The 12866-nt window shown below is 42.5% G+C and overlaps 1 protein-coding gene across 8 annotated transcripts in view; it reads left to right on the forward strand.

Moving 5' to 3' along the window:
• Positions 1-12866, forward strand: part of DNAAF4 (dynein axonemal assembly factor 4) — an 83954-nt gene that overhangs the window by 26528 nt on the left and 44560 nt on the right. For all 8 annotated transcript variants that reach the window (XR_010120805.1, XR_008657816.2, XM_055279221.2 and 5 more), the window contains exon 4: positions 725-956. Coding sequence is in view for 6 of the 8 variants with exons in the window: in XM_055279221.2 (XP_055135196.1) it covers positions 725-956 (232 nt within the window). In the remaining 2 variants the exon portion in view is untranslated. The remainder of the gene's footprint in view (positions 1-724; positions 957-12866) is intronic.

Genomic DNA, 12866 nt, shown 5'->3' on the forward strand with positions numbered 1-12866 from the left:
TGTCAGAAAACTACTAGTGCAAACATAGGTTTTGCAGCAGGATTAAGACTTCAAATATTTCCACCCACCAGAGACAGACCGTCTTGTTCATCCTTCCTATTTTCGTTTCTACTGTTCCTTCTTCCTTCAGTCCTTAGGACTGAAGGGTTGGCACAACTTCGGTTGACAGAGTAAGACTTGGGATAAGTTGAAAAGCAAATATTTGAATATATGTGTTGGTGTGTGTGTGTGTGTAGATTTTGAGAGAAGTGGCTTAACTCCTAGAATAATAAATTTCTTTTTTTTTTTTAATGTTTAACTTTTTTTATTATTATTATACTTTAGGTTTTAGGGTACATGTGCACAATGTGCAGGTTTGTTACATATGTATCTATGTGCCATTTCTATCATTTTTTCTACCAAGCCCTTAGGTATCATCTAATTGAATGCCTGCCCACATTGTACAGGTAAGTAAACTGAGGTTGGAGAAAGTGATTGCGTAAGATCACATAGCTAATGGTAGATCTGGGACTAAAACCTTCGTTCCATGACTCCAACACCAATGGTTTTTCTCTTGAATCATTTACCTTTCCCATTTTAATTCATAATTCACTACTATCTGTTGTTACAAATACAATGGCAAGAGTTTAGAGGTATGAATAATTAATTATTGTAATTAATTTCTCATTTAAAGAAATGTTGCTTTTGTGTATTTTAAAGAATTTGGTAATTGCAATTTTTATAGATTGAAGAAGAAGAGAGGAAAAAAATAGAAGATATGAAAGAAAATGAACGGATAAAAGCCACTAAAGAATTGGAAGCCTGGAAAGAATATCAAAGAAAAGCCGAGGAGCAAAAAAAAATTCAGAGAGAAGAGAAATTATGTCAAAAAGAAAAGCAAATTAAAGAAGAAAGAAAAAAATTAAAATATCAGAGTCTTACTAGAAATTCGGCATCTAGAAATCTTGCTCCAAAAGGTAAAATGATTAAGACTTTCTTGAGTAGTGAGTCCTGTTGGTGAAGTATATATGACGCTTTTCTTTTTTTGTAAATCTATTCACAGCATTAGGTTACTATTTTGGCATATTGAGAATAAGCAATTCAGTACAAAGACTAAAGTGAAAGACATTTCTTCTTTCGGGGATAATGAAGTTTTCTAATAAAATGAGCAAGGATTCATTCAAGGATTCAAACAGAAGAGTGTCTTCTTTGCTTGTGTGCTTTCTTTTGAAATTTACAGAGATATTGTTAAATAAGTGCTTAACTCAGGCCCAAAAAGACTTGGAGTGGACTAGCAGTGTCAGAAGCATTCATTTATTCCATTAGAGATAAGAAACTAGGAATTTCATTAAAAGACCTTTTCCTCACATCACTTAGGAAAATAAGTACTATAAGCAGACTTACTCTACAGCAAATAAAGGTTGCTTCTAGCTTTTAATCTTGATGTATTCAAAAACAGATAAATTAATATAACTTTTTTTTTTTTTGAGACAAGGTCTGGCTCTATCGCCCAGGCTGGAGTGCAGTGGTGTGATCTCAGCTCCCTGCAAACTCTGCCTCCCCAGCTCAAGCCATCCTGCCTTAGCCTCCCAAGTAGCTGGGACTACAGGAATGTGCCTCAATGTCCATCTAATGTTTTTTGTATTTTTTGTAGAGACGAGGTTTTGCCATGTTGCCCAGGCTGGTCTTGAACTCGTGAGCTCAAGCAATCTGCCTGCCTTGGCCTCCCAAAGTGCTGGGATTGTATGCATGAGCCACCATGTCCGGCTGATACAAATATAATTCTGTTTTTGTGTGTGTGTGTTTTTACAATTATTATTTCGGTAGTTTTGGGGGAACAGGTGGTGTTTGGTTACATGTATAAGTTCTTTAGTGGTGATTTCTGAGATTTTGGTGGACCCATCAACCAAGCAGTGTACACTGCACCCAATGTGTAGTCTTTTATCCCACAGCCCTGCACCCTTCCCCCCTAGTCCCCAGGCCCATATCATTCTTATGCCTTGGCATCCTCATAGCTCAGCTCCCATTTATGAGTGAGAACATGGGCCAGGAGCAGTGGCTCATGCCTGTAATCCCAGCACTTTGGGAGGACAAGGCGGGCAGATCACCTGAGGTTAGGAGTTCGAGACCAGTCTGACCAATATGGAGAAACCCCATCTTTACTAAAATTACAAAATTAACCGGGTGTGGTGGCACATATCTGTAATCCCAGCTACTCAGGAGGCTGAGGCAGGAGAATCGCTTGAACCTGGGAGGTGGAGGTTATGGTGAACTGAGATCGTGCCATTGCATTCCAGCCTGGGCAACAAGAGCCAAACTCCGTCTCAAAAAAAAAAAAAAAAAAAAAAAAGTGAGAACATATGGTATTTGGTTTTCCATTTCTGAGTTACTTCATGTAGCATAATTTACGTTTCCAACTCCATCCGGGTTGCCGAGAATGCCATTATTTTATTCCTTTTTATGGCTGAGTAGTATTCCATGATAGTGGTGTGTATATATATATATACACCATATTTTCTTTATCTTCTCATTAGTTGATGGGCATTTAGGCTAGTTCTATATTTTTGCAATTGCAGTTGTGCTGCTATAAACATGAGTGTGCAAGTGTCTAATGACTTCTTTTTCTCTAGGTAGATACTCAGTAGGGGGATTACTGGATCAAATGGCAGTTCTACTTTTAGTTCTTAAGGAATCTCCACACTGTTTCCATAGTAGTTGTACTAGTTTACATTCCCACCAGCAATGTAAAAGTGTCCCTTTTCACCACATCTACACCAACATCTGTTATTTTTTCGTTTTTAAATTAGGGTCATTCTTAACAGGAGTAAGGTGGTATCACATTGTGGTTTTGATTTGCATTTCCCTAATAATTAGCGGTGTTGAGCATTTTTTCATGTTTGTTGGACATTTGTTTGTTTGTTTGTTTATTTATTTTGAGACGGAATTTCGCTCTTGTTGCCCAGGCTGGAGTGCAATGGCACGATCTCGGCTCACCACAACCTCTGCCTCCCAGGTTCAAGTGATTCTCCTGCTTCAGCCTCCCGAGTAGCTAGGATTACAGGCATGTACCACCATGCCTGACTAATTTAGAGATGGGGTTTCTCCATGTTGGTCAGGCTGGTCTCGAACTCCCGACCTCAGATGATCCGCCTGCCTCAGCCTCAAAAAGTGATGGGATTACAGGCATGAGCCACCGCACCTGGCGGGACATTTGTATGTCTTCTTTTGAGAATTGTTTGTTCATGTCCTTAGCCCACTTTTTGATGGGATTGTTTGTTTTGTTCTTGCTGATTTCTTTGAGTTCCCTGTAGATTGTGGATATTAGTCCTTTGTCAGATGCATAGTTTTCGAAGATTTTCTTCCACTCTGTGGGTTGTCTGTTTACTGTGCTGATTATTTCTTTTGCTGTGCAGAAGCTTTTTAGTTTAATTAAGTCCCATCTATTTATCTTTGTTTTTGTTTCATTTGCTTTTGGATTCTTGGCCATCAAGTATTTGCCTAAACCAGTGTTAGAAGGGTTTTTCCAGTGTTATCTTCTAGAATTTTTATCATTTCAGGTCTTGGACTTAAGTCTTTGATCCATCTTGAGTTAATTTTTGTGTTAGGGGAGAGATGAGCATCCAGTTTCATACTCCTACATGTGGTTTGCCAATTATCCCAGCACCATTTGTTGAATAGGTTGTCCTTTCCCCACTTTATGGTTTTGTTTGCTTTGTCAAAGATTGGTTGGCTATATTTGGCTTTATGTCTGGGTTCTCTATTCTGTTCCATTGGCCTGTGTGCCTGTTTTTATACCAGTACTATACTGTTTTGGTAACTATGGCCTTGTAGTATAGTTTGAAGTCAGGTAATGTGATCCCCCCAGATTTGTTCTTTTTGCTTAGTCTTGCTTTGGCTATGTGGGCTTTTTTTGTTCTATATGAATTTTAGGATTGTTTTTTCTAGTTCTGTGAAGAATGATGATGATATTTTGATGGGAATTGCATTGAATTTGTAGATTACTTTTGGCAGTATGGTCATTTTCAAAATATTGATTCTACCCATCTGTGAGCATGGGATGTATTTCCATTTGTTTGTGTCATTTATGATTTCTTTCAGCAGTGTTTTGTAGTTTTCCTTTCACCTCTTTAGTTAGGTATATTCCGAAGTTTTTTGGTTTTTAGTTTTGTTTTTTGGGTTTTTTTGCAGCTGTTGTAAAAGAGGTTGAGATCTTTTTTTTTTTTTTTTTGGGTTCTTCCAAGATGTTTTATAAACATCTGTTTTTTTTTTTTATTAATTTTTTTTGCATACAAAAACAATAAACATTTTCTAAAAATACATACAAACAAAAAGATGCGTATCAAACATATTAGGAAGGTTGCACATGGGAAGTCGGGGAATAGAAATGGGGGTGGGAGTTAAAATAAATGAGAGAGGGACTTTATATGGATCAGTGATAATAACTCAATCCTCTATTTGACAAAGAAGAGGGAGAAGGAAGAGGAAGAAAAAGAAAGTGGGATAAAGGATCAGAAAGGGAGGAAAATAGAAAAAATTAGAGTATGACTCCAGGGTAGACCTGTTTTGTTGTCACTGAGTTGGTTGGTTGGTTTGTCTGTTGTATTCTTCATGTTTCGCCAAGTTGGCCAGACTGGTCTCGAACTCCTAGCCCGAAGTGATCAACCCGCCTCGCCCCCCAGAGTGCCGGGACCACAGGCGTGAGCCACCACGTCCAGCCCCCACATTGCTTCTGGCCTCCGTGGTAGACCTCCCAGACGGAGCGGCCAGGCAGAGGAGCTCCTCACTTCTACCCAGACACGGGGCGGCTGGGCAGAGGAGCTCCTCACTTCCCAGACGGGGCGGCCAGGCAGAGACGCTCCGCACTTCTTCCCAGACGATGGGTGGCCGGGCAGAGGCGCTCCTCACTTCCCAGACGATGGGTGGCCGGGCAGAGGCGCTCCTCACTTCCCAGACGATGGGTGGCCGGGCAGAGGCACTCCTCACTTCCCAGATGGGGCAGCCAGGCAGAGGCGCTTCTCACTTTCCAGACGATGGGTGGCCGGGCAGAGTCGCTCCTCACCTCCCAGACGATGGGTGGCCGGGCAGAGGCGCTCCTCACCTCCCAGACGATGGGTGGCCGGGCAGGGGCTGCAATCCCAGCACCCTGGTAGGCCAAGGCAGGCGGCTGGGGGGGCAGAGGCTGCCGCGAGGCCAGACCACACCACCGCACTCCAGCCCGGGCAACACCGAGCACTGGGTGAGAGAGACTCCGTCTGTAGTCCCAGTACCTCGGGAGGCTGAGGCGGGCAGAGCACTCGGTGTCAGGAGTTGGCGACCAGCGTGGCCAAGATGGCGAACGCGTGCCTGCAGCGAAAGGAGAAAAGGCAGGCAGCGGTCGCGCGCGCCGGCAGTCCCAGGCAGTCGGCAGCGCGGGCAGCAGCAAGCCGAGTAGATTGTAGCCTGGGCCAGAGAGGGAAAGAGAAAGAAAGAAAGGAGGGAGGGAGGGAGGGAGGGAGGGAGGGAGGGAGGCGAGGTTGAGATCTTGATGTGATTCTCAGCCTGGTCCTTGTTGGTGTATAGTAGTGCTACTGATTTGTGTACATTGATTTTGTATTCTGAAACTTTACTTGAATTCATATATCAGATCTAGGAGCTTTTTGGATGAATCTTTAGGATTTTCTAGGTATACGGTCATATCATTGGTGAACAGTGACAACTTGACTTCCTCCTTACTGATTTAGATGCTCTTTCTTTCTCTTGTCTGATTGCTCTGGCTAGGACTTCCAGTACTGTGTTAAATAGAGTTGGTGAAAGTGCACATCCTTGTTTTGTTCCAGTTCTCAGGGGAAACACTTTCACCTTTTCACTGTTCATTATAATAATGCCCATGGGTTTGTCAAAGATGGCTTTTATTACCTTAAGGTATGTCCCTTCTATGCCCATTTTGCTGAGGGTTTTAGTCATAAAGGGATGTTGGATTTTGTCAAATGCTTTGTGTGTGTGTGTGTGTGTGTGTGTGACAGTCTCACTCTGTTCCTTAGGCTGGAGTGCAGTGGCATGATCTTGGCTCACTGCAACCTCTGCCTCCCAAATTCAAGCAATTCTCCTGCCTCAACCTCCCCAGTATCTGGGATTACAAGTGTGCACCACAACACCTAGCTAATTTTTTGTATTTTTTAGTAGAGACAGGGTCTCGCCATGTTGGCCAGGCTGGCCTCAAAACTCCTGACCTCAAATGATCCACCTGCCTCGGCTTCCCGAAGTGCTGGGATTACAGGCATGAGCCACCACGCCCGGCCTCAAATGCTTTTTCTGCATTTATTGAGATGATCGTATGATTTTTGTTTTGAGTTCTGTTTATGTGGTGTATTATATTTATTGATTTTTTGTGTGTGTATGTTAAAGCAGCTCTGCATCCCTGGTATGAAACCCGCTTAATCATGGTGTGTTACCTTTTTGATATGCTGTTGCATTTGGTTAGCTAGTATTTGGTTGAGGAGTGTTACATCTATGTTCATCAGGGATATTGGTCTGTAGTTTTCTTTTTTGTTGTTATGTCTTTTCCTGGTTTTGGTATTAGGGTAGTACTAGCTTTATAGAATGATTTAGGGAGGATTTCCTCCTTACCTTTTGAAATAGTTTTAATAGGATTGGTACCAGTTCTCTTTGAATGTCTGTTAGAATTCAGCTGCTGGGCCGGGCACATGGCTCATACCTCTAATCCCAGCCTTTGGGAGGCCAAGGCAGGCAATCTCCTGAGGTCAGGAGCTCGAGACCAGCCTACCCAACATGGTGAAACCTCATCTAACTAAAAATACAAAAATTAGCAGGGTGTGGTGGCACATGCCTGTAATCCCATCTACTCGGGAAGCTGAGGCAGGAGAATCGCTTGAACCTGGAGATGGAGGTTGCAGTGAGCCGAGATCTCACCACTGCATTCCAGCCTGGGGGCAACAGAGCAAGACCCTGTCTTAAAAAAAAAAAAAAAATCAGCTGTGAATCTGTCTACTCCTGGACTTTTTTTAGTTGGCCATTTTTAAATTACTGTTTCAATCTCCCTACTTGTTATTGGTCTATTCTGAGTTTCTATTTCTTCCTGGCTTAATCTGGGAAGATTGTTTAATTCCTTCTAGGTTTAGGAATTTATCCATCTCCTCTAGGTTTTCTAGTTTGCGCACAAAGGTATTCATAGTAGCCTTGAATGATCATTTGTATCCCTGTGGTATTTGTTGTAATTTCTCTCATTTCATTTCTAATCGAGCTTATTTGGATCTTATTCTTTTCTGGGTTAATCTTACTAATGGTCTATCAGTTTTGTTTGTCTTTTCAAAGAACCAACTTTTTGTTTAATTTTTCTTTTGTATTTTTTTTTCTTTCAGTTTCATTTAGTTCTGCTCTGATCTTTGTTATTTCTTTTCTTCTGGGTTTGGGTTTGATATGTTCTTTTTTCTCTAGTTTCTTCAGGTGTGAGCCTAGATTGTCTGTTTATGCTCTTTCAGACTTTTTGATGTAGGCATTTAGTGCTATGAACTTTCCTCTTAGCACTGCTTTTGCTGTATCCCAGAGGTTTTGACTGGTTGTGTCACTATTATCGTTCAGTTCAAAGACTTTTAAAATTTCCATCTTGATTTCATTGTTGACCCAAAGATCATTCAGGGACAGGTTATGTAATTTCCATATATTTGTACAGTTTTGAGTGTTCCTTTTGAAGTCAATATCCAGTTTTATTCCACTGTGGTCTTAGAGAGTATTTGATATAATTTTGATTTTCTTAAATTTATTGAGATGGGCCAGGCGCGGTGGCTCACGCCTGTAATCTCAGCACTTTGGGAGGCCTAGGCGGGTGGATCACAAGGTCATGAGATCGAGACCATTCTGGCTAACATGGTAAAACCCCATCTCTACTAAAAGTACAAAAAATTAGCTGGGCGTGGTGGCGGGCACCTGTAGTCCCAGCTACTCGGGAGGCTGAGGCAGGAGAATTGCTTGAATCTGGAGGTGGAGGTTGCAGTGAGCCGAGACTACGCCACGGCACTCCAGCCTGGGCGACAGAGTCAGACTCTGTCTCAAAAAAAAAAAAAAAAAACGTAAATAAATAAATAAATAAATAAATTTGAGAGTTCCAGTGTTAGGTGCATAAATATTTAGGATTGTGGTATTTTCCTGTTGGACTAATTCTTTTATCATTATATAATGTCCTTTTTTATCTTTTCAAACTGTTGTTGCTTTAAAGTCTGCTTTGTTTTGTGTAAGAATAGCTACTCCTGGCCAGGCGCAGTGGCTCACGCCTATAATCCCAGCACTTTGGGAGGCTGAGGCGGGCAGATCACGAGGTCAGGAGTTTGAGACCAGCCGGGCCAACATGGTGAAACTCTGTCTCTACTAAAAATACAAAAATTAGCCAGGCGTGGTGGCATGCGCCTGTAGTCCCAGCTACTTGGAAGGCTAAGGCAGGAGAATCGCTTGACCTCAGGAGGCAGAGGTTGCAGTGAGCCAAGATTGTGCCACTGCACTCCAGCCTGGGCAACAGAAGGAGACTCTGTCTCAAAAAAAAAAAAAGAAAGAAAAAAGAATAGCTACTCCTGCTGACTTTGGTGTCCATTTGCATGGAATATCTTTTTCCACCTTGTTTATAAGTCCTTATATGTTAGGCAAGTCTGTTAAAAGACTTACTTGGTTGGTTGATTTTTACCCATTTGACATTCTGTATGTTTTAAGTGGAGTGTTTAGGCCATTTACATTCAACGTCAGTATTGAGATGTGAGGTACTGTTCTATTCATCATGCTAGTTGTTGCTGTATCTTATTTTTTTTTTCATTGTGTTATTGTTTTATAGGTCCTGTGAGATTTATGCTTTAAGGAGGTTCTATTTTGGTACATTTTGAGGTTTTGTTTCAATATTAAAACTTCTTTTAGCATTTATTGTAGTGCTGGCATGGTAATGACAAATTCAGCATTTGTTTGTTTGAAAAAGACTTTATCTCACCTCTGGTTATGAAGCTTAGTTTCACTGGATACAAAATTCTTAGCTGATAATTATTTTGTTTAAAGAGGCTAAAGATAGGACCCCCATCCCTTCAGGCTTGCAGGGCTTCTGCTAAGAAATCTGCTGTTAATCTGATAGGTTCTCCTTTACACATTACCTGATGCTTTTGCCTCACAGCTCTTTTGAGACAGAGTCTTGCTCTGTCACCCAGGGTAGAGTGCAGTAGCACTATCTCGGCTCACTGCAACCTCCAACTCCTGGGTTCAAGCAATTCTCCTGCCTCAGCCTCCTGAATAGCTGGGATTACAGGCATCCGCCACCACGCCTGGCTAATTTTTGTATTTTTAGTAGAGATGGGGTTTCACCATCTTGGTTGGCCAGGCTGGTCTCGAACTCCTGACTTCGTGATCTACCCACCGTGGCCTCCCAAAGGTGCTGGGATTACAGGTGTGGGCCACCGCGCCCAACCTTGCCTCACAGCTCTTAAGATTCTTTCTTTCATCTTTACTTTAGACAATGTGATGACTGTGTACCTAGGCAATGATCTTTTTGCAATGAATTCCCCAGGTGTTCTCTGAGCTTCTTGTATTTGGATGTCTAGATCTCTAGCAAGACCATGGAAGCTTTTCTCGATTATTCCCTCAAGTATGTTTTCCAAACTTTTAGATTTCCCTTCTGCCTTAGGAGCATCAGTTATTCTTATGTTTGCTCATTTACATAATCTCAGATTTCTTGGAGGCTTTGTTCATTTTTTAAAATTCTTTTTTTCTTTGTCTTTGTTGGATTAGGTTCATTTGAAAACCTTGTCTTTGAGCTCTGAAGTTATTTCTTCTACTTGTTCAAATCTGTTGTTGATACTTTCCAGTGTATTTTGCATTTCTTTAAGTGTGTCTTTCATTTCCAGAAGTTTTGATTATTTTTTCTTTATAATATCTATTTCTCTGGAGACTTTTCCATTCATATCCTGCTTTTTTTTTTAAATTTCTTTAAGTTGATTTTCGCCTTTCTCTAGTGCCTCCTTGAAGAGCTTAGTAATCAACCTTCTGAATTATTTATCTGGCAATTCACAGATTTCTTCTTAGTTTAGATCCATTGCTGGAGAGCTAGTATGATCTTTTGGGGGTGTTACAGAACCTTGTATTGTCATATTACTAGAATTACTTTTCTGGTTCCTTCTCATTTGAGTAGATGGTTTCAGTGGTAAGATCTGAAACTCGAGGGCTACTGTTCAGATTCTTCTGTCCCATGGGTGTTCCCTTGATGTGGTGCCCTCCCCCTGCCACTGGGGATGGGGCTTCCTGAGAGCCAGACTGCGGTGATTGTTATTGCCCTTCTATTTTCTAGCCACCCAGTTGGGCCCCAGGCTGGTGCTGGGGAATGTCTGCAAAGAGCCCTGTGATGTGATCCGCAGGTCTCCCAGCCATGGATACCAGCACCTGTTCTGGTGGTGGCAGGTGAGTGAAGTGGATTCTGGTGGAGTCTTTTGTTGTAATTTCGTTTAGTGCACTGCAAGTACTGGTTATGCTAGCAGTGGAGTTGTCACGTGGACAGATTCAGGACCTCTCGCTAGACAGGGTGTTGCAGGAAGTGGAATTAGCTGTTGTTTTCTCCTTCTTTGGAGCAAGGTTGTTCTGTTATGAGTTGCTATGGTGGCTTGAGTTGGTTGGGCTCCAGCCAGGAGGTGGCACTTTCAAGAGGGCACCAGCTGCAGTACAGAAGAGAGATATAATCTTGATGTTGGTGGGGACAAGTACTCAGGTTTCTCAGGTGATGGGCAGGGCCATAGAGCAGGTAGAGAAAAACCATCAGGTGGGGGCAAGGTTAGTTGGGTCTGGGCTCAGACTCCCCTTGGGTGGGGCTTGCTGTGGCCACAGTGGGGGTGGAGGGGATTCTCAGGCCAATGGAGTTATGTTCCCAGGGGCATTATGGCTGCCTCTGCTGTGCCATACAGGTCACCAGGGAGGTGGGGGAAAGCCGGCAGTGACAGGCCTCACCTAGCTCCCAGACAGCCACCAAGGCCAGTCTCACTCCAGCCATGCCAGAGTTTATATCCAGGCAGTCGGTGAGCAGGGCTGAGATCTTGCCGCAGACTATAAGCCTTGCCACTGAGAAAGCAAGAGGGCTCTTAGGCCTCCCCAGTCCCTGCCTGCCCACACTATTGGCTGTGGCTTCTGCACTCGCATCTGTACTTCCCATTTGCTCCCCCTGCCACCAATTTTTGCTTAGGAAAATTCCTGCTCAAAGTTCAGCTACAAGCTTCCTTCACCCTGCTGTCCTGCCCCAGTTCCACTGGCTGCCTTCTTGTCTCCAAGGACCTCTGTGAGAGCAGGCCAGGAATGGCTTCCTTGGTCTCCAGCTGGGGATGGAAGTGCCTGTAGGGCTCTTCCTGCTGCTGCTTCTACTTTTATATTTTGCTCAGATACCTAAATCTATTTCAGCTCAGGGTAAAGTTAAATCCTTCCCCTGTGATCTGGATTTTCAGGTTCCCCAGTGGGAATGTATGTTCAGAGACTGACCTTTTCCTCCCTCACACTTTGGGAACTCACAGTTTTTCAGCTGTCTCAGGGCATTTGCAGCAGCAAACCACTTCTTTCAAAGGGTCTGTGAATTCTTTTTTTTTTTTTTAATTTTATTATTATACTTTAAGTTTTAGGGTACATGTGCACAATGTGCAGGTTTGTTACATATGTATCCATGTGCCATGTTGGTTTGCTGCACCCATTAACTCATCACTTCGCATTAGGTATATCTCCTAATGCTGTCCCTCCCCCCTCCCCCCACCCCACAACAGTCCCCAGAGTGTGATGTTCCCCTTCCTGTGTCCATGAGTTCTCATTGTTCAATTCCCACCTATGAGTGAGAACATGCGGTGTTTGGTTTTTTGTCCTTGCGATAGTTTACTGAGAATGATGTTTTCCAGTTTCATCCATGTCCCTACAAAGGACATGAACTCATCATTTTTTATGGCTGCAGAGTATTCCATGGTGTGTATGTGCCACATTTTCTTAATCCAGTCTGGGTCTGTGAATTCTTTCAGTTTTCCTACGGTGTTTCTTGTGGCGTTCCTGAAGTGATTCTTGGAGTAAAAGTTCACAACGTGAGTGTCCAGATGCTGTTCTGTCCATCCAATTGGCAGCTGCATATTAATCCTGTCTCCGATCTGCCGTTTTCCCTCCTATCTCCCACAGAATATAATTCTATACTGAAAGCTACGAGTTTGATTTTATCTAATTTTAGAATATTAAACTTTGTTTTGGATGCATTTTCTGCCGGGTGCAGTGGCTCACGCATGTAATTCCAGACCTTTGGGAGGCTGAGGCGGGCAGATCACCTGAAGTCGGGTGTTCAAGACTAGCCTGACCAACATGGAGAAACCCTGTCTCTACTAAAAATACAAAACTAGCTGGGTGTGGTGGTGGGTACCAATAATCCCAGCTATTCGGGAGGCGCTGAGGCAGGAGAATCGCTTGAACCCAGGAGGTGGAGGTTGCAGTGAAGCGAGATCGTGCCATTGCACTCCAGCCTGGGCAGCAAGAGTAAAACTTCGTCTCAAAAAAAAAAAAAAAGAAATATTTAGTATTTTCCTCACATAAATCATTACTGAATTCCTATAAATTTAACATTTTAGTGTAAAATCACATATATAATAATAATAATTAACATTTATTAGGTGACTACTATGTGCCAGGGGATTTTATTGCTTGGGTCACTCAGTCTTCACAACACTTCAGTCTAAGTGCTGCTATTCTTATTTTAGAGGAAATAGATGTTCAGAAAAAAAAAAAAAACTATGAATAAGTAAACTTGTGGGATTTGAACCCAGATCTGGTCTGCATCTGAAACCTGTGCTATTTCCACCAGGTTATATGTCTTTACAACTTTAACAGTGAGGCTTGGCATGTTGAAAAGTCATTTAGAGCCT

Source organism: Symphalangus syndactylus, chromosome 5, assembly GCF_028878055.3.
Source record: "Symphalangus syndactylus isolate Jambi chromosome 5, NHGRI_mSymSyn1-v2.1_pri, whole genome shotgun sequence".
Classification (NCBI taxonomy): domain Eukaryota; kingdom Metazoa; phylum Chordata; class Mammalia; order Primates; family Hylobatidae; genus Symphalangus; species Symphalangus syndactylus.